At 46.0% G+C, this 21,155-nt stretch overlaps 2 protein-coding genes and 1 long non-coding RNA gene across 10 annotated transcripts in view; 1 reads left to right on the top strand and 2 right to left on the bottom strand.

The window, feature by feature from the left end:
* Positions 1 to 1,497: 1,497 nt before the first annotated feature.
* Positions 1,498 to 9,925, bottom strand: ikbke (inhibitor of nuclear factor kappa B kinase subunit epsilon). 4 transcript variants are annotated; one of them, XM_076024397.1, is made up of 21 exons: positions 9,724 to 9,925; positions 9,166 to 9,362; positions 8,616 to 8,753; positions 8,259 to 8,388; positions 8,000 to 8,181; positions 7,069 to 7,229; positions 6,854 to 6,964; positions 6,558 to 6,737; positions 5,992 to 6,188; positions 5,785 to 5,843; positions 5,581 to 5,672; positions 5,392 to 5,493; positions 5,218 to 5,275; positions 4,542 to 4,654; positions 4,387 to 4,463; positions 4,246 to 4,285; positions 4,043 to 4,144; positions 3,048 to 3,144; positions 2,626 to 2,717; positions 2,116 to 2,187; positions 1,498 to 2,015 (listed from the first exon to the last, which is right to left on the bottom strand). In XM_076024397.1, the coding sequence occupies exons 1-21, from the start codon at positions 9,755 to 9,757 to the stop codon at positions 1,961 to 1,963; spliced, it is 2,289 nt and encodes a 762-aa protein (XP_075880512.1). In that variant the 5' UTR covers positions 9,758 to 9,925; the 3' UTR covers positions 1,498 to 1,960. The 4 variants fall into 4 exon arrangements, 3 of the variants coding, with proteins under 3 accessions (XP_075880512.1, XP_075880514.1, XP_075880513.1); XM_076024399.1 differs by having other exon boundaries at positions 9,166 to 9,265; XM_076024398.1 differs by lacking the exon at positions 9,724 to 9,925 and having other exon boundaries at positions 9,166 to 9,360.
* Positions 9,926 to 11,055: 1,130 nt separating this feature from the next.
* LOC142887083 (uncharacterized) lies at positions 11,056 to 12,955 on the top strand. Its single transcript, XR_012926500.1, has 2 exons — positions 11,056 to 11,696; positions 11,737 to 12,955. It is a non-coding gene; the product is annotated as an uncharacterized LOC142887083 (long non-coding RNA).
* The window catches only part of srgap2 (SLIT-ROBO Rho GTPase activating protein 2), a 57,806-nt gene continuing 48,528 nt past the window's right edge, over positions 11,878 to 21,155 (bottom strand). For 2 of the 5 annotated variants that reach the window (XM_076024391.1, XM_076024395.1), the window contains exons 11-23: positions 20,797 to 20,824; positions 20,466 to 20,496; positions 19,528 to 19,588; positions 19,219 to 19,296; positions 18,984 to 19,118; positions 18,723 to 18,828; positions 17,570 to 17,794; positions 16,640 to 16,719; positions 16,189 to 16,387; positions 15,316 to 15,453; positions 14,882 to 15,092; positions 14,669 to 14,779; positions 11,878 to 14,435 (exon numbers count right to left, since the gene is read on the bottom strand). In XM_076024391.1, coding sequence (XP_075880506.1) covers positions 13,884 to 14,435; positions 14,669 to 14,779; positions 14,882 to 15,092; positions 15,316 to 15,453; positions 16,189 to 16,387; positions 16,640 to 16,719; positions 17,570 to 17,794; positions 18,723 to 18,828; positions 18,984 to 19,118; positions 19,219 to 19,296; positions 19,528 to 19,588; positions 20,466 to 20,496; positions 20,797 to 20,824 — 1,955 coding nt within the window. In that variant the 3' untranslated portion in view covers positions 11,878 to 13,883. The remainder of the gene's footprint in view (positions 14,436 to 14,668; positions 14,780 to 14,881; positions 15,093 to 15,315; positions 15,454 to 16,188; positions 16,388 to 16,639; positions 16,720 to 17,569; positions 17,795 to 18,722; positions 18,829 to 18,983; positions 19,119 to 19,218; positions 19,297 to 19,527; positions 19,589 to 20,465; positions 20,497 to 20,796; positions 20,825 to 21,155) is intronic. The other 3 variants (XM_076024393.1, XM_076024392.1, XM_076024394.1) reach the window with 3 other exon arrangements.

Here is a 21,155-nt window from a genome sequence, read left to right as displayed (position 1 = left end):
CAAGGGGTATTGATGTGTACTGTTAGTATTCATTTTCAAACATATTTGGTGTTTGTAGAAAAAAAAAATGTAGTTACATGTTATTTTTAAATCACTTATTTGGTGATTTGGTTATTTGGTTTTAATTGGTGTGTCACAATGTGTCAGAGTGTCTTTGATGGTTAATAACTGCTTTGTGACAATACGTTGAAAAATGAAAGGGATCCACATTTCAACCCAAGACCAATAGCTTCTATTTATTGTAGACATGACTATTGAAATATGTTTCGATGACGAGCAATTCACACAGGATTAAAACGTGTGACGACCAGCCTCGCTCTCCCCTACACATTACAGCTGTATTACATTCGACCATTATCTCACTGCTCATTTCGCCTAATATGCTGAGCCCATCGTAAATGCACTCAATGCGGCTGACACAGCAAATCAGATAGTGTTACGGACGAAACGGCCAAATGGAGTCCAGGCAATGTCAAATGCAGTCGCATAACTTTTGTTGTTATTGTGTGGGCTACTAGGAAATTCTTTGATTTTCCATGCGAGCAGCGAGAAGGTCATGTGAACAGCACGAAACCACAGGAGCACTTGTGCCGCTCCCCCATAACGAACTGGAGAAAGCCCCTGAGGTGACTCACAGCACACAACTTTCAATTTCACTCTGTGATGCACGGTGTCACAAGAATCTCACTTGTTTTGGACTCAGCTCAAGACCTTTTACTTCCCAGGCATAAGGTGATGTAATTGGTGATTTCTGAGAAACACGGTGACTCAGGCTCATGTTTGTCTGGTCTACTGGACCAGGAACTCCAAGCAAAGGAGATTTCTTTCGCTTTTCCTTTTTAGAACATTTAGTCTGTGGAAGTGGAACTGCAAACGTGGATGAAAAACATAGAGAAGTTATTAAAAAGTCATCATATTTCCCCTTTCGGATCAGACAGCCCATGGGGTTTCCCACCAGAATTTGAAGTCTGTGTGTCATGTGTGTCATTAATGTCGTTGGACACGACTGACCTTGTATCTCTGCGGTAAGAAAAAAAAGGGGAAAAAAAGGAAAAAAAGAGTGGCCTGCCCAAAGTTCCCCAGAGTTGTTACTTCTCTATTAAATTGAAAATTGTCACTGAAGAACACGCACACACACACACACACACACACACACACACACACACACACACACACACACGCACACACACACACGCACACACACAATTCAGAGAAGTGAAATGTTAATGGAAGACAGAAGATTTTAACATGAAATCAATTTAAAGACGGTCACTGATGTAATCAGTAGTTCTTAGTTCGCTCTAAAGGTCTGCAGCGTATCGAAGCAACGTGACCACTTCGATGATCAACCAGGGGACCAAAGAACACCGGATGACTGCAGACCCTCAAAGTTAGCTGGTTTGACACAGTTACAGAACGGATATAAACGAGGCAAAACCAACTTGGCTTTTATTTTGGCAGCATCTTTGCCATTCAATAAGACCAAAAAGGCATCAATGAGGTTTCTACAAAACCACTTTACTGAGTCACCACACACGTACACACACTCAGGGGAAAAAAAAAAAGCTGCAATTCTTTCTCCATTCTATGCAGCTTGTCTCTCAACAGTAGAGTCACATTTTATTGATCGTTTCCATTTGCTTCCTCTTCCTCTGTGAGTGCTCAGAGCTGCAGACAGTCTGAGGGAGAAGATCCCGTCCATCACTAACAGCTGCTGCAGATCTGCCAACCTTGGCAAAATATTTTGAGTATCCATGTGTGTGTGTGTGTGTGTGTGTGTATGCATGTCTGCAGCTTTTTACGTGGTTCAGAGAGTCGAGTCAGACCCGTGTATTTAGATGGTAAAATGCGTAAATGCTACGCAAAATGCATACAGGTTGGCAGGTCCGCTACTGATGAGTGGTATGAGAGATGCAGGGGTGTTAACGAAAAAAAGGCCTGAATGAATAAAGGATGTCGGTCACATTGTAAAAGGTCTTGGCTCCAGAGCTGCTGCAGACGCTACAGGTCCCAGGCTGCAAACACACACAAAACACGTAGAAATGATCTGGATTGTTTTTCTCTCCTGTGGACTAATGTAAGCATGGCAGAGAAGATGTGTGGCAATCAACTGACCTTTCTATAATGCTGTTGTTACACTTCAGCTCCTGCACCAAGACCTCCATCTCCTCCTTCAGATGATGCATCCTGGAATGAATGATGTGGGGTTTTAAAAAAGACAGGGAGAGCTTCAATAGATACCTCGCCAGAGCGCCACCTTAAGCCATGATTTCAGATTATAAAGTGATTATTAGCTAGTTGGCCTGTTTTATAATAATAATAATAATAATAATAATAATAATACATTTAATTTATAAGGCGCCTTTCAAGGCACTCAAGGTCGCTGAACAACAGCTAAAAAAACGTGTTTTCGGTGTCATTACACTGTTGTATGAAAAGCACTGTGCAACATATCCCGGCTCTCGGTGTGCTGTAACATGCAGGGATGAGCTAACAGCGCTAACTGCCATGAAACACCCGTCCATCTGGATTTTCCCAATATTTGTAAACGTCACGTCACTCCCAGCCACTAAATTCCAACTTCTGAGGAAGACGGAATGCACCGTAACACACAGATGCACAAACCTGGAGACCATCTGGTCCTTGTCTATGGGAGCGTTTCCAGGCCGCTGACCTGCTGTTTTGGTCTGCAGACTGAAGAGGATTCTGTCCAGAGCCTGTGAAGGACACGCCAGACAATTCATCATCACATCAGTGGGAGGCCACAAGCCATTTCATCGGTCAGCTCAAACATAAAACGCTATTGATTCTATAATGGAGACAAATGGGCTCCAAACATACTGAATCCAGCAGCTGTCACCACGCGATCACTTTATGTTTTTATGCTGGTTTTGCACAGACAAATGGTTGCAACACGGCTGTGTCAAGCCTAGAACTGGTAACCGTCAATGATACATTACGCAACACAGTTCGCAATAGGAAGCATCCCGGGGAGTGCCGCTATAAACTGAATCCAGCCACACTCTTGCGACAGAGAGAATATTGACCTTATTTTGCTGCTGCTCAATCAACTTCAAATCTGACAACAAGTCTGTGGAAAAGGAGCCAAAGTCCTGCAGTCGGGTGTGCATCTCCAGCAAAACACTGCAAAAATAAATGAAAGAAATTATTCCACAACACAGATACTCAGTGAACACGTGCCTTTTAAAACATTAAGTGAGGATCAAATACGATGACATGGTTGATTTCAAACATTTATTAGTTCTATGAAATATTTAAGGCAAAATATATAAAATCATTGATGATCATTTATAAACAATATGTTGGCAAAACATTGGTCAAGGCTAAAAAAATAAAATAAAAAAATCACTCACAAAATGTAGATTTGTGTTTTATATTAAGCACTCATGCAGCTTCATCACGCTAGATGGATCACAGATAGGTACATTTATTCAGTCAACTAAAATTCTATTGCTAATATTTGGAGAAAAAAAAACACAATTCACTTCTTAATTTTCTTTTTACTCAGATCAGGTCACTCAGTGCAACACCACCATCCAAAATCGCACTAAAAAACCTTTTAATGCAAGATTTTAAATCTGAGTTAAAACTCCAAACCGTATCCATCCATCCATCCATTTTCCATACCCGCTTACTCCCAAGCTCAGGGTCACGGGGGTCTGCTGGAGCCTATCCCAGCTGTCATTGGGCGAAGGCAGGGTGACACCCTGGACAAGTCGCCAGTTCATCGCAGGGCCACATAGAAACAAAAAACCATTCACACTCACATGCACACCTACGGACAATTTAGAGTGTTCAATTGACCTCACATGCATGTTTTTGGAGTGTGGGAGGAAGCCGGAGAACCCGGAGAGAACCCACGCAGACACAGGGAGAAAGAGCAAACTCCACACAGAAAGGTCCCAGGCCCGGAATCGAACCCACGACCTTCTTGCTGTGAGGCGGCTGCGCTACCAAACCATAACCTTGTTGTTTGTCGGAAGTCGACGGCGTGTTGTATGACCTCAAAAGCTGCACTGACCTGCTCCAAATCCTCGTTGTGGCCAAGAGCTCTTTGTACCGCTGCGTGCAGTCCTCTCTGAAGAGGGACTTTACTCGCTTGACGTGGGACGACAGGTGGATTCTGGGAAGGCGCAGTGACGGGCAGATTACAGCAGAGTTCAGGACAAAATCCTTCACGGCCTGCGTGAGCCGGACGGGAACCGCGTGGACGCGAAAACTCACTTCTCGGACTTGTGGATTTGCTCATCGTTGTACGCCAACTCTGGAAGGAACATCGGGAAAGACAGCTGTGGTATTTTTTTTTGTGCCATCAATACAAATGTAAACAGCACACAGTCCATGCTGCCAAACAAACACACATACTGCCGGTAAGCCTGTCTTTGCGAAACTGCTGATGTATGGCCTTGATCTTTTGCAGCAGCATCTGCATCTTCTGACAGCTGTGGAGGGACGAGAGGTCAGGGTTCAAAGGTCACGCAGCCGTGAAGTCATCGCCACCAGCCCCTCCCCCTCGGTACCTCTTCTCGCTGGCCAGCACCTCGGCGAGCTTCGCCTGCTCTATCTGCAGGTGGTCCAGGCGGCTCTGGAACTCGCTGATCCCTACGGCGTATATCGGCAAGTGCTCGTGGACCTGCGGGGGCAGCAGCCACAGAATCATGTCTGCGTGGGATTATGACCCCTAATCCTGGATTACAAATTAGGCCATTCATGTCAGTGTAAACATCTGCACTGTTGAGGGGGTGGGGGCAGGCCGCAGATAAGTAGCGCAAGTTTGTCTCCAGATCGCAACTGAACTGCCCCGATTTATTTCCTCCTCTTTATGGAAAACATGTACTAAAACGGCTGGAGTTTAAAAATCTGCCCTTTGTGACGTCACAAAGGGCAGTAATATTTCCTCTTGTCGTCTCTCCGATACCACCTTCTGTTCTGGCTGTACAGTTTCTCTTCATTTTGGTACAAAGGTACAATACATACGAATAACACAGACATAAAACCACACATTGTTGCTGGATGTCGTAAACAGCGGGCTAATATACGCAATATGTTGCTTTCCCCAATCTTGAGGGTTCTTTTTTAATTTAAACGTGTGAAAGTTTCCACACTTTGACACTTCAACGAGAGAAAAGCTTCAATAATGTTCACACAGGCTTCAACGGCCGCAAACGGCGACCCGGATTTCGCAGCGTTACTCACCTGCTTCAACTTTTGACTGTTATCAGTTAAATCATGGTTTTCTGGGGCATAATGGCTTCTAAAAGAAACGAGGCGAGAAAAGGAAAAATACGGGGATCGTATTATAGGCATTTATTAACAACACTCAAATCCAAAACTACATCAGCTAACTAACGTGCCCGTCGACAAACTCACACTGTGTGGATCCTGTGTTCCGCACTGAGGCACGACTGCAATCTGACTGTGATCAAGGCGATGCTGTGCATTGCTTCGCCGCATTCCTTCCTCAGTGTCATCCTGCAAACAGCGAGCGTCAAATGAGAACCTCAGACAAAGCCGTAAAAACCTGATCAACTCTCTCTTTCAGTGCGCTAAGTGTCTCACATGTAGCAGTAGTATCCTTGCAGAAGCAGCTCCCTGTGTGTGTGCAGCAACCGGACAAGCCGAACATACTGGTGAACTATTCCTACAATTGCCTGCAGGGAATAGTGGGATTAAAGGCCGGTCATTTGCTGGAGAGTAAAGAGCGATCGATGTCAAAGCTAATGTTTGAAAAAGTCTGTGTTGTACAGTCATATAAGTTGATACCTTGGTGTAATTGTAGTCTGCCATTACGTCAAACCTGGTTGGGATGATCGGTGTCTCAGCTGCAGAGGAGGAAAACAAATCAGTCACTCATCTGATAAAAACACTTTAAATTGCATTTTCTCTCAGTGGGATGCACGACACACCGGTGCTGGGTGTCTGCTATAAAGTGCAAAGAACAAAGAAACACGGCGTCTCTGACTGACTTACGCTCTCTGCAGGGCAGACTGTTATTAGCTTCCAGCCTGTAGCTGAGCAGAGTGAGGGGCCGCTCAGGGGACGTGCACGGCAGGTTAACCACCTTCATGCCGGCCTCCAAAGGGAGGTCGTGACCCAGGTACTGCAGATGTTGCAGCTGTGCTCCGGCTCCGGTCTGAGACGCCACCTCTTCAAAAAAAGCTGATATTCTGAGGAGAAGGTGAGGCAGTAACAGGCTGTCATCTAAAAAAATGTTGATTTTATTACTTGACTGAAATAATGACTCAACATTTGTCAAGATATCTGCAGTTCAGTGAAAAGGATTGTTTTGTAAAAAAATAAATAAATAAATAAATAAACAAAATATAATTATAACATTTAATAATTAGAACGTGTTCAACCGAGGCTATAATTATCTGAAGATGGGGAGGAAATAGGTAAACAGGTGATAGAAAAACTTGTCTATGTTAGTGAATCTTAAAACCACAATACATTGGAACTTTTTTTTTTGACAATGTTTCATGATTTAAATCATCCAGTAAATGAGTAAGATGATTTCAGCCAATCGCAGAACTTACGTGTTGTAGTGGTGTATGTATATGCAATGAGCTACAGCCTGCTGCAGAGAGAAGAGGTGAACTGGCTGCCGCTGCAACATGTCTGTGGTGGCTGTGAAGAACTGGTCAAACCCCCAACACCTCTCCTGGTCAGCCTCCAGTATACCAGCCAGTAGGGGGACCAGCTGCACTCTCAGACCCCTGCAGTCAGACAATCAGCAGAGGGATGGAAAATGAGCGTTATATCTTACAAAATGAATTGTAGCAATTGAAAATTAGAAAAATAATAGTTTAATCTATCACAGATGGACACGAACTGTGAGAGTTGGCAGCCGTGAGGTAGGTGGTAGCTCCACTCGATGGGTCCATCTGCGGTGCGCTGGATTCCAGCTATTGCACCCATTGGCTTCTCTGTGGTTATCTTATACCTGCGAACCAAAAGCAGTCACTCGGTCAGATGATTATTCGTACTGCTTTGATAGAAATTCTATAGGAAAAGCGTTTTTTCTGTGCCCCTTCTCGATCTACTTACATGGTTGGTTTATTTTTGCGCGGCCCTCCGTAAGGTGTGAAGGGAAGACTCCCACTGGCGGTGTGGTAAAATGTCACACCAATACTCCACAGGTCAACGTTCACGCCATAGGTTTTCTGATGGGGCTTGCGCAGCACAGCACGTTCATACATATCTGGGTGCTGAAAAAAACAAAACATGCACGCACACACATAGTGAAATGACGAGGTAAATAGAATAAAAGCCATAAAAAACAATACTAGGTAATCCGTTTTGCAAATATAAAAATAAAGAGAGCAGATAAAATAAACGATTCTTGTAACTCAAAGATACCTTTCTGTTTTACACATTTTAACCACGGTAGTGCATGCATTATTTAATTGTTCCACTAGAGGGCAACCCAGTCTTAATGATAAGAGCAGCCGGAATACTTGAAGCCCCTATCGACAAGTTCATTCCCTGCATGCACCTTCTCATATGGAAACACTTTTTTACGTCTGCACTGTCACCCCAGTAGGCGGCTAATTTCCCTGATGTGTTTTCACACATTTTGTGACAATTTTCACATGAAGAGGACGAATCAAATGCTTGTAAATTGCTTGCGTTTTTTGCAAGGTGAAGACAGGGTTTTAGGATATTGCTTTAGGATAGTGCTTAAAAGACTTTAAGTGTGATCTGGATTGTCATCTACTGTCTCAGAAAAAATGGCTCTACTATGTTCTACATTTGCTGACTACTGGTGTATACTCCATGTTAGAAACAGACAAATACAATTACTCAGATTTTTTTTTTTTTTTTTTTTTTTAAATGCATATGATTTTCAGAGAGCAGGGTATATTTTTAAAATATGTTTATGGTTTAGTTATCCTGCTGACATACTTTTCTTGCCACCGAAACATTCTAAATTTGGAAGTCACAAACATCTTTTTTCAACACTCAACTGCATGCTTACCAAATACTCTTCAGTTCCATAGATAGACACAAACTTCTCATCATCTTCCAGCTGTCTCGCGGCACCAAAGTCTGTCAGCTTGTACACAGACCTGCCATCTTCCCCGACCTGCCGCATGATGTTGCCTGGCTTTATGTCGCGGTGCACCACTCCGTTTTCACGCAGATGGTTCATCCCGTGCACTGACGGCAACAGCGGGGAAAAAATCACTCAGGATTGAAGTCAGGCAAAATCCCAAAATAGCGAGACAAACACGCACCCACACACTGCAAAACTATGAGGAACTCTGTTTCAGACAGCCCAAAGGCATTTTCTGGTTCCTCCAGCAGACTGAGCAGGCTTCCGCCGGAGCAATACTCCATCACGAGCACCTTCTGCTTACTGGGCAACTAATAAGAGACAGACATTTAGAAACTTAGTGCTTAACTCTCCATTTAATATTGTAAACATAACATATAGAGAGATGCAAAAATAATTCACATGAATGGCAAATCAAAGTTGGCACAAGGGTTGTTTTTTGTTTTTTGCTTTTTTTGCTCTTGACAAACATTGCTGCCAAGCCGCTTTGTGAGTAATGAGGTTATAGCCCACTTTCCACCTCCGCTGTGACGCTCACCTCCTCCACTGAAAACAGCCTGACAATGTTGCTGTGCTTGAGTTTTCTCAGCATCTCAAACTCTCTCATCTGGACTTCAGGTGGGCGACTGTAGCTCATTATGTTGAAAACCTTGACAGCCACCAGCTCACCAGACTTCTGTATTCACACACACACACACACACACACACGCATAAACAATGCACACATGCGCACGCACACACAAAGAAACAAACATATACTCACGTCACAATCATAGATGGACACGAGATCCAGTCCATAACAAGGAGATTTTTTTTTTCTCTCCTTGCATTTAAATGCATCAAATCAATAATCAAATAAATCAAGAATGTTGAGGATACCGTGTAGATACATACTGAAGACATCAAATACATGACCAATATATGTGGCTTAATGTGGCAAAAGAAAAAAAACAAAACCATTAAGTACCGAAATGTCACGTTAAATATATTTGATCTATCTATCTATTACACACTTATACACATATATAATAAAATCTGTATCAATATATCTCATATTTTCCCTCGGTTCCCCCAGTGTGTGTGGCGACCTTATTGCGAGCCTTGTACACACTGGCAGTGGCCCCCTGGCCGAGCACATCCTGTACGGACCACAGATAATTCACCGTGCTGGCTGTAATCCCAGACATGCTGCACGGAAGAGGGAGAGAGAGGGAGAGAGGGAGAGAGAGAAAGAGAGAGAGAGAGAGAGAGAGAAACACACACACACAGACACACAAAGCGAAACCTGGAAAAGCATTGAGAACAAAAGGGGAAACGTCAAAAACATGGAAACAAACGTGTCACACCAAAAAAAATATGCGTCCTAAAAGCCGATCAAACAAGGCCAATCAAAGTAGGCGTTCAGTTGTAAACTTCAGCCACAGCAATTACATTACACTTCGTACCACTGGAAACGGCTTTCTGTGAATAAAACTCGGAACTAGTTTTTCCTTAACTGACGACCAATAGACTGAGTACCATAACACATATCCAGAGATGAACTGGGCACGTTTTTCAGCTACTGTCAATTTAGGTAACTTACTTACTGAGTTAGTCTTTGGTGACGTCATATGTTCGCATACTTGTTAGCGCAGACGTTAGCTTACCAGCGGCTAGTCGTGTCTGGACATTTATTATCATGCGTCCGATAATGTCGTTCCCGGAAATGCGGTGTCAAAATAAACGTCGACGTCGTCAGTTCAGTTACGGCTGCGGCGGACAATCGAGCGACTGGCACCGAGAACAACAAGACGCCCGCCCACGGTCGGAACTTCTTCCGCAAAGTGAGACCCGAATGAGCGGCATGTCCGCCTCGCTGACAACTGCTGTGTGAGCAGGTAAACTCGGCAAGGGGGCGTGAAGTTGAAGAGGAGGAAAACAACAGCGACTTCCGCCTCGCTCACTGCGGAGCTGGTGGTTTCTGTCGACGGCGGCCTGTACTGCTGCATCTGTTTGGGGAAGTTTGGGGTTTCCTTTCGCACACGGCGGCCTCTACCCGGTTGAGTGTTTTTATTTTGTTTTCGAAGCGGTTTGCTGGTTCGCTGAGGAATCTTGTGTTTTTGTTCTCGCACCAGGTCTTTCCTTCATGTGGCAATAAAACGGTACAACCCCTCATTGTGAAACCACTGTCTTCCCCACATACGTTCAACTTCCACCTATCTTATAGTCGATTGATTATTTTTCAAACTGCTACATTTCCACTATGTTTATTATAGCCGTGGACATAGCCTTTTCTTTTCCTCCTATTTCATTTGCACTGTGTAGTACATAATGAAGCACTGTTACGAACAAATTTCCCCTCGGGATTAATGAAGTATTCTGATTGTGATTCCGAGCATCTCTGGTGAATCAGTTTTACTGTCATTTTACTGCAGAAGTGCAACCCACGTTTTCTTAAAACTAGACCGCGGAGCTCACCACTTGGACCGGGACGTGAGATTAAACTACGTGGGAAGATGCAGATGCATCACTCTCAAACTGTACATGTGCCTTTAGGTGGGAACTTTTTCAGTTTGAAGAAATCACTCTGTCGTTGTTGTTGTTGTTGTTGTTGTTTGTTTCTTAATCTAAAAATCAATGTACATCTCTGTTTAACAGAAATATCACAAACTGCAGGTGAAGAATATTTTTTGAAAAGGCGTTTACTGTGAGATTATAGAACTGAATCAATATTAGAGCCATATGTGAATAATCACATGGAAGGACAGGAAAAGCTAGTCTTTTTTTCTGAGATGCATAAATAAAGATTATTTCAAGAAAGGGCTGAGAAATCAAATTCAATGTTAATTTCTGCTCTTGACCTTTCACCACCGATAAACGGCGTTCAGTGTCAGAAGAATCCATTCATAAAAAATAAAAATAAATTCAGAACTTAACTTCTGCTGAACCTGGCTCATTTTCTTAAAGGAAATGCATTTCTTCTTTTTACCATTTCACAAACATCACATCCAAAATCTTTATATAGCAAGCAATGTTTATTAAAAAAAACCCAACAACAACAGATCGACTACAATAACTACACATAGAATTATATAAGGCCTATTTGATTAAACTACTATTGCTATGTACAATATTGTACCAAAAAAGAGTGTACCTCTGTAATGTACAACATTGTATATACAAAGTACATCTGAAACACAGGATTCTCCAGTAATACAGAGACAGCTATAAATAGATTTGACATTGTGGTCTTTCTTTTTTTTTTCTCCTTTTAGTTCGGCTGTTTTCAAAATGACACAAAAATGCATAATTAACAATATTAATTTCTGACATTTTAAAAACAAAAAAAACAAAAACAGAAATCACCCTCACACACTTAGTCCACACACAAAGCCAAGTTGTTCAAGTGTACAATGATTGATTGGAGATGGAAGAGGGTCCCGGCTCCACTTTGGCAACGTTGTCAGGACGTAGCGAACCAACCGAGCGAGTCTGCATTTGTGAACGCGTCTGTGTGCATTAATAAGGCAAGCTCATGTTTGACCTTACATACACACACACGCAAACATTCCCCCCCAGTTGTCACAATGAGGTAAGAGCAACATAAAAACACCAGGATACAAAAAACCCTTTACACAGCGTACAGAGTGAGGGACAGAGAGAGAGAGAGAGAGAGAGAGAGAGAGAGAGAGAGAGAGAGAGAGAGAGAGAGGACACTGGTCTTTCATTTACAATTTACATACAAAGAAGGATTTATTTGACTCCCAAATGCCATGTTTACAAGTACAAAGTCAGTGTTGGCAAAGTTGTTCGCATATGCCTACATTTGCTCGCAAAGATTTTGTAGTCGTATTGATAAAAGCTTTAGGTCCTTTTTTTTTTTTTTTTTTTTAAGTTTCTCTTCCCATTTTCTACTTAAAGCTGGTCTGCCACTGTTGCTGTGACTGGAGAGGAGGAGGCAACGTATATCCCTGCAGGCTTTACGGATGTCTGGTCACATGTGCGCACAGTGCATTTTTAATTTACTGACCGCGGAGGCTGCTGGATACTCCAGAACACGGGGGAAGAGTTTTCCCCAAAACAAGTCGCCATCAGTGGGAATCCTGGTTTGAGCGGACTGGGGGTGGAGGCCGGGTGCAGACACGCTCCACATTCTTGCATGCTTACACACATTACACGCATACAGGTAACACAGTTCCACATTTTACCAGTACAGACTCTGAGCATTAATACACAATCAGAAAATGATAATTTTATTTATTTATTTATGTATTTTTTAAAAGAAAGAGCGACTTGAAACAACACACGGATGAGGTGGCGGCTGGTTGTGCTCCTGTCTGAATGCACACAGGAGGATCCTCAGCTTCATGCTTCCAGTTATCAACATGATTATTACAACGCACAAACACGTCATTTAAAAATGTAGGGGCCAGAAAAAACACAAACCCTTTTACTGTTAAATTGGAACTATTGAGTCAAAAAAAGGAGCAGGCTGTAACAATAAAGGTGTCCTGTAGGGCGGCGCTCCAGAAATATAATAAACTGTTGCGAACGGCTAGGCTCGCCGCCGCCACCTGCAGCCCCAGCATGCAAAGAACAACCTGAAAAGGTGTTTAGCTGCCAAAAAAAATTGATATAAAAAAAAAAAAATCAACCCACCACCACACACCAGCTTTGGAGTCAACGTGTGTATCTGTGAGTTTCAGTCCAACTATGGCGGTTAAAAATGCAGAGTTTCAGTGGTCCTCTACACACGATACAGCTGCAGGACAGGAAGGAACAGCATAATGCCTCAAACCAGATTGCATCACTTTATTGCTATTTTAAGATTTTAAAATGACCGTTGTTGTGTTCTGGGGATTCAGACATTGCTCCTGCTAATAATAAAAAAAAGAAAAATATTGTAATAATAATTAGGATAATAATGATAAAAAAAAAAAATCACCAAAATATTAAACACTGAAGTTAAGAGATAAAATAAAGCTCTTGATCAAGTGACTTACGCTTTTTTTTTTTGGCCCGTTTTGATTTTCCTTTGTCGTCACTGATGGTAAGTCCACTTTTCTCTGCAACTGATTAAAAGCTCATTATTTCACAGTCTTTTCTCAGGGACTGAACCCCTCAAGGCCTCACAGTCCACCAGTCTCGGGTCAGAAGAAAAAAAAAAGAAAAGTGTCTATTATGAAAACTACTATACAAAAAAATCAAACAGTGCTTTTCGTTCCTCGATTAGACCTGTGTTTAAAGACCAGTAACACTCTTGCTTGCACACCCACTCAAACCCAGTATTAAACATGGAAAAAAAAAAACCTCTTTGCACGCCCGCAGGCCTGCACGTGTCCAAACCTGAAGTCCCCCGTTTCCCTTGTACAAGATTACAAAATCCAGTGACTGCTGGAATCTCTCGAGTGGCTAAGAAGGTCGAGTGGGCTGATGTGAGATAGCTTGACCTGCAGTGAGCAGAGCTGCCGCAATTTCGGAAGAAACGACTCGAAGGGGGAACGGCGGAGGAGCGAATGCTACACATGAGAAGTGGGTTTAAGAGCTGTGAGAAGGTCTTGAGAATCAGTGCCGGGGAGAGGCGGGGCTAGGGCTAGGTTAGGGCTAGGCTAGGCTAGGTAGGGCTAGGGCTAGGCCTAGGTTAGACTAGATCTAAGCTAGGCAAGGGCTAGGCTCAGGGCTAGGCTAGACCTAGGCCTAAACTAGGTAAGGGCTAGGCTAGGTCTGGACTATGGCTAGGCTAAGTCTAGACTAGGGCTAGGGCTAGGCAAGGTCTAGGCCTAAACTAGGGTAGGGTTAGGTTAGGTCTAGGCTAGGCTAGGGCTAGCTAGGCCAGGCAGGATTTGTCGCTGGACTGGGGCGGCTGCGGGGGAGGGGGTGGGGCGTTGGGTAGGGGGTGCGTCTGAGCAGAGGTCAGCGGAGGGGGCGGAGTCGGGGGCGCGGCCGAGGTCGGGGAGCCCGTGGCCGGGCTGCCGCCCCCTCCACTGCTGCCCCTGGGGAGGATCACCGGCTTGGGCCGGGTGGCGGGCGGCCGCAGCTCCCGGAAGGAGGGCACGGAGGAGGAGAGGGCGGAGGCCGAGGGCAGTGGGCTGCGCGGCTGCTGCTGCTGCTGCTGCTGCTGCGTCGCCTTGGCCGGCCGGAAGGACGAGGGCACGTCGCTGGCCGAGGAGGCGCTGCGCTGGAGCGGGTGGCCGTGGTGGAGTGGGCCGCCCTCGCCGTCCCGCAGCAGGCGGGAGTGGAGCGGGCTGGACGGCTCCGAGGCTCCTCCTCCACCGCCTCCACCGCCGCATCCGCTCACGCCTTTCAGCTGCTCCAGCGTGTCCAGCACCACGTCGGGAGCGTGCGTGTGCTTGGAGGCGCTCATCGCCGTCTCCATGTCCTGCAAACAAGCAGGGGGGGGAGACAAAAAGACACTTTTAATGCTAGAATTTGTAATTGATTAAGGAAATCTTGTTAGGACTTTTACTTCCTCTAGATAGTCAAGTTTGATCGTCTTCTTTCCCTCTTTCTTCCTTGACATGTTTCGACGGTTTATAAAGTTATAGTTGTATTAAAAAAACCAAACAGGATTTCGGCCTGAGATGCATGAGGCGGGGTCTGTCGGATCCCCACCTGTGAGCCGTGGTCCACCTGGGCAATGAACTCGGGCTCCAGTGGCCTGTGGTTACTGAAGCTCTTGGAGCGTCCTGCTGGGGTTGACTTGCGCAGCTGCGGGCTCTCCACCTTAAAAAAACAAACAAACAAAAAAAAAACGTTCTTGAGTTCGCATCTTTTCCGAAAAGCTAAACGAAATGGCCCAGACAATGGACGGAGGTCCAGCGGTACCTTTGTCTTGAGCGAGGAGTGGCGGGTGATGGAGTTGAGGATGCTGTGGGCGCTGACGGGCCGCTTGTCCCCGGCTTCCTTCACCAGCGCGCTGCCGACGGGAAGAGAGGCTGTTCTCACTCCTCCGCTGGCCCCCGGACTGGTGCTGTCGCTCTCCGAGCCTCGGAACGTTCTCCGGATGCCTCCGGAGGAGTCTGGACGTTTTCTCAACCTTGAGGGAGACAAATAGTTTAGCCACGTTTCCACCTTCAAATCAATTCAATTCAATCATAAGCATAAGAAAGAAGAAGAGTCTTTAACCTGGATTTAAAAACATTTGCGCTCGGTACTGACTTCACTTCTGATTATAAGTCAAAATGATGCTAATTTCCTTCAGCTGAGACTAAAAAGTACACAGTTGATTGTAAACATTATCATTTAAAGGGGGGACACACTTGTTGAGGTTGGCCAGGTAGACGTCGGCCACGTGAGCGCCGGTAGGAGAGGCAGCGCTGCCCCTAGTGGACACCCTCTCTCCCAGCAGGTCCCTGCTGTCCACATCAGGTTTGGGACTCCCTCTCCCCCCGTCGGGCCTGGATCAGCCGAGCCAGAGGGAGGCAAGAATTAGAGCAGCACAGGTGGCAAACGAGGCAATACAAAATGACGACTGGAGTTGGCCCGCACGTTTACCGCTAATACTACAAATCCCAGAATGCCCTGCTGGTATTTGGGCTCGTGAAACGTTCTTTGAGGGATATAATTATGACTTCATTGGTTTATTGTTGTTATTTTAGTTTTTCATTTATTATCAGCCCGTGGACAAAGGTGACTGTTGAAAATTCAATTAGAAGGCTGCAAATAAAAAAAAAAGAGGAGCCATTTGATTTTTATTAACATTTTAGTATTATAGTATTAAGCTTTGCTTGTTCCATATTCAGGTTAAAGACAATCTTGTTTATGTCCATATAAAAAGCTTCACTGTTATATCTGGAGGAAGATTTTTTTCAATAAATATCAAAGTTGACCCGCGACTTTATCCAACTTTTACATTTAGGCTTTAGGAGTTTGACACCCCTGGTCTCTTCCGAGATGAAAGCAGAGAGCTGACACTGTGTGAAAACAAACACAAAGACCCAAGAAGGAAGTTGACCTCTATGAAATGCTCTTCGCATCATTTTGAGTCAACTTCCTGGGCTGTGGGGTGGGATTTCCCCACTGTGTTACCTTTGAATCAGATTAGAAGCTAATTTCTTTTGTCCCTCATTTCAGGTCATGTCAGGTGAAGCATGATGAAAGACCACAACACAGAAAGAAACAACAGAACTTACCTGTCTTGGACCACGATGTACTGGTGGGGCACCAGTCCGTCCACGCCGTTGTGCCGGCCCTCCCACCAGTCGTCGGAGGCTCGCTGGTACAGCACCAGAGAGGCGCCCTTCTTGAAGGAGAGCTCGCGGCTGGTCCGGCCGCAGTAGTCGAAGCGAGCCACGGCCTCGACCGGGTCCGACTCTGAAACAGCCAACGAGCCTGGAGGTCAGGAGGACGGAGCGCACGCACAGGAAGTGACGGGGGGGTGCCAGCAGGGGGCAGCGTGGCGGGGGAGAGAAAATACAGGGAAAGGTGGAGGCAAATTAGTGCAAAGCAAGTTAGTGAGTCAAGTGCTGCTGTTGTGTTACTGTGTGTTAGAGTCGCCGAGAGAGCAGCAGAGCGTGAGCTGGTCATGCTGGCACGGTGGTGAGTGTGTGTGTGTGTGTGTGTGTGTGTGTGTTGGCTGCTCACCGTCCTCGCTGTTGTGGCTGACCGAGACGGCGTCAGGCGCAGGCTCTTCCACCAGGGGGGGCTCACAGTGCGGGCTGTCGCTGCAGGGGGGGGGTGGGGGGTGGGGGGGGTGTGGGGGGGGATGTTCAGAGGGTGAGACCAAAAGCGATACGACAAAACATCTGTCGGTATTTGGCTCTTTATTGAAATGACTCTTGAACATCTCTGCAAAATAATCCCACAGGCCAACACAGTCGGCACCATGACAACCACAGTGGGAAACGTCTCCACACACACACACACACACACACACACACACACACACACACACACACACACACACACACACACACACACACACACACACACACACACACACACACACACACACACACACACACACCTCAAACCCAGATATTCGGAACAGGTTGCCAACATGGGGCTAAATTATCTGTTTTGCCTTTTTTAAAACTCTAATGATCTTTCATCAAGGCTGTATCCAAAATTAAAAATAAATATCTGACCATGGGTACAATATGCACTGTTTATCACTCTCTATATATTTTATTATTCTAGTTTTATTTACCATGTTTTCCATGTTGAATCAAAACCTTTGTACTTTGAATCGCATGTTTTGACGATGCTACACAAAGCAGGTTCATTGCTAGTATCATAACTGGCTGACTGAGGGACTGACTGGAGAAAAACAATATTCCGCTGGGCTTTGTAATTAAAGCAAGCTGAAACTAGGTCCTCCTGGGGGCCCATGTGGTCAGGAGCTACTTTAATCTACTGTGTCCTTGGCCTGCACGGAGCAGAACGACGCTCCTCGACAGCCACTAAATCAACCCTCTCTCTCTCTCCCTCTCTCTCTCTCTCTTTACCATCACCCAGCCTCCCCCTTATTGGACGCCGCCTTCACATGCCGCCTCAACGTGTGTTATCACTGACCAGAAGTCCTCCCCCGTGCCGGGGACGGTGTACGTGGGGCCCGGCAGGTCCTGCAGCCCGGGGAAGATGCCGTCGTGGTGGATGATGATGGTTTTAATGAGCTCGTTGACGTGGGCCTGGCAGGAGACCTGGTCGTGGCCCTCTGGGACGGACATCAGGGTGGGGCCGAAGCAGATGGCCAGGTTGTAGGGGTCCATCATGTTGTCCTCGCTGTACTGGGACAAGCTGGGCGGAAAGGACGAGAGGAGTCACTCCGAGGGCAATTCCCCCTTTTCTTCCTCTCTATTGAACGCATCACGCGCACGGCGCTGCAAATGACCTCGGCGTATCACTCCCAGCTCGCGCTGCTTGTAAAGGAGCAGCGAGGTGCAACAGCACTGGCTGCAGTCTGCACCAGCACGTCATTTACCTTGTGCACTGGGCTGACAAAGGCTCTCACGCTGATTGTCTGTGTGTGTTTCAGTGTTTGAAAAACAGCAGCAGCAGCAGCGACTGTAAATCATGCAGGAGCTACAGAAGAAGCTCCTCTTCTGTCTCCATACGGGCTGTCGGGGACCCCGTGATTTACTCGCTCTTAAATTTCACCTCTCCAACATCCCGTGTGTGTGTTTATTTTCTTCCCCCTCGCTCCTGCAGGTTAAATATGCCGTCAAACTGACTTAATTTGATGATTTTTTTGGAAAGTTTGTCGTATTTATGAACTGCATTTTTTTTTTATGCGTGCATTTTTTTATTTATTTATGCAGCTATGCTATAACCTTGCGATTCAGCCGGGGGTTTGTAGTCTTGTGCGTCCATCACTTTAAAGTGCTGTCAGTCTGTCTTGTTCCAGACAAAAAGCCCCAGAAGAAGAGAGACAATCACAGGTGCCGCTAAATATATCAGTTTGGCCGCAGCAGGAAGGAGTTTAATCACAACTGGGTGGCAGTTAGACTTTTAAAAAGGAGAACAAAGATCAGCAGTGAAGGCTGAAAGATGTTTTCACTTCACTCATCTTTGGCTCTGCCGAGATTTGTTTTCGTGAAACACTGTGGCACGCTGCGTCCACACACATCGAATGCTATGCCACTTTTTTCTTCACTTCGTCACTTAAATCTTTTACTACCAGTTATTCAAACTGCCCCCCTGTGTAATGTGGTGCCGTGTGACTCACTGGTGGAGGAAGGCGAACAGGTATCTCATGATGATGAGGGTTTTGTTTGGCTGAGACTGGAGGACCTTTTTGATGTGAACGGCCCGCTCCTGGAGGCTCTCCATCGCTGGAACACACACCCAGAGTGATGACTCATTTGACACACACACACACACACGCACACACACACACACACACACACACACACACACGCACACACACACACACACACACACACACACACACACACACACAGCGAGGGCAGCGGGATGAGAAACTTACAGACACAGGATATGAGGTCATGGAAGACTTCCTTTGGGAAGAGGGCTTGGTCCAATCCTCTGAAGTAGAGCTTCAGGACGCCGGCGATGGAGTCCATGTCGTGGTCATTCTGGTCTCCTGCCAGCGGGTCCTCACCTAGAGACAGATGGAAGATCACATCAGATGAGGAAGATGATAAAACTGTTGAAAAAAGAAAAGCCAAATAGTCAAGATTCCCGTGGAAAGACGGTTTCACCTCTTTCAAAGGCGTTCTTGATGTCATTGACCTCCACCTGTGAGCCCGACACCCTGAAGATGCCCTCATGCTGCAGACCTAAGGACACAAAAACATTGTTAAAATAAATATCAATCACACACGCACTCATGCAAGAAACACATTTAAAAAAAAAAAAAAAAATCAAAAATCAAAGGCATATTTCTATGCTGAGGCCAAAATGTTCTGCTTTAATAATCAAACGTGGATCCCAACTGACAGGCCGACTCTGCCAGGCAACCAAGCAGGAAAAGGCTTCTGGCACGACTTCAGTGGCCAAGCTCAACTCACCATGGCGGCTGATGAAGCGGATGCAGCTCTCCACCATCAGAGGGATGGCTTCCGCAGAGTCCTGAAACAGGAGGAGGACCATTCTTACCCACATCACGTCGAGGAAGAGCAGACATGACACGTCTGTGTGTGCGTGTTTATTTTCAGGAAAGATTTACACACACACGCACGCACACACACGCCCGCATATGAACACGCATCGATGCACATGCTAATGTGTGTGTGCGTGCGTGTGGGTGTGTGTGCGTGTGTGTGTGGAGGGTGTGTGCAGCACCCAGTTGTTGCTAGGAGACGGCACTTTTCCCCTCTTTCTCTTTTCGTTTGGAAGAGGTTCCTGGCAGATCAAACACATGTGAAGTCTTTGCTGTGTGTGTTTGTGTGCATGTGCGTGTGCGTGTTTGTGTTGGGGAATGCCAGAATTCCTGCTTCTGGGTGAATCCCACCCTAGGCGGGGAGCCTGATAGGAATCAAGGCTCATTTGATTTCTTCTGTGATGTGACGGCCAAACGGCAGGAAAAAAAAAACACGCGACGGCCACAAGAGGGAGCCACAAAAGCGGGAGATTCCCCAGAGAGAGAGAGAGAGAGAGAGAGAGAGAGAGAGAGAGAGGAGCTCGCTTTTGATCAGCGGTGTTGTGATATTCTGCCTAACAGACCGCCAGGATTCACCATCATACGCATCTATAAATACAACGGCAGGGTTATTGTGATCATGACTAAAGCGCCGTCAGCCGCTGGGCTCTAGTTGTCCAGAGAGAGGGGGGGAAAAAACTAAACATGTGGCTCAAATTATAAAAATGAGACTACAGAGGAGCTAGGCTGAGTTGTTCACACACACACACACACACACACACACACACACACACACACACACACACACACACACACACACACACACACACACACACACACACACACAAAGGCTTGACAGATAATTACCTGCTTCCGCACCGACGAGTTCCGCCGCCTGCTGAACACACAGACAAGTGTGAGACCAAGAGAAAGACAGGCAGAAAAGACGGCGCTCTGTCTGTCATTACGGTGAGAGTTTTTTTTTTTAACGCTGTGAAGTGTCGCAGCGCTCTTCTCTGCCCATGTATTGAGAATACACACATACACATTTAAGACGTGCGCGTGCACGCGCATGGGCCGTGCTAAATGACAGAGCGCCGGCTGCCAAGAACATCAACTGGAAGCGCTGCCGCGGCGCCGAGGCGAGTGTGTGTGTGTGTGTGTGTGTGTGCATATTTCCTTCCTTCGCCACACCTACCTGGCAAGGCAACAGTCGCTCTTCTGACCTGAAGGAGGGGAGAAACAGGAAGTGGGGGAGGGGAGGCGGAGATAGAGGGATTTTTTAGCCGAGGCAGGACAGGAAGCAGATTCAGATGAGCGAGGAGACGTGGAGACAAACTTCCTACCCACACACACACACACACACACACACACACACATACACACACACACACAAACACAAACACACACAAACACAGTTCAGACACGCATTTGGACTTTCCTGTAGGCTTTGCAAAAGCCACCTCCAGGCAGCCAGACACACAGCTGCAACTGCATATGGCCACTGTCAGGGTGACCTTACCCTCCACGCTGAACACTCGAGTACACCAGACACAC

This window comes from Nelusetta ayraudi, unplaced genomic scaffold (assembly GCF_046127955.1).
Source record: "Nelusetta ayraudi isolate G7.1 ecotype Tasmania unplaced genomic scaffold, CSIRO-AGI_Nayr_v1 ptg000017l, whole genome shotgun sequence".
Taxonomy (NCBI): domain Eukaryota; kingdom Metazoa; phylum Chordata; class Actinopteri; order Tetraodontiformes; family Monacanthidae; genus Nelusetta; species Nelusetta ayraudi.
This window is presented reverse-complemented; position numbering and strand designations above follow the sequence as displayed.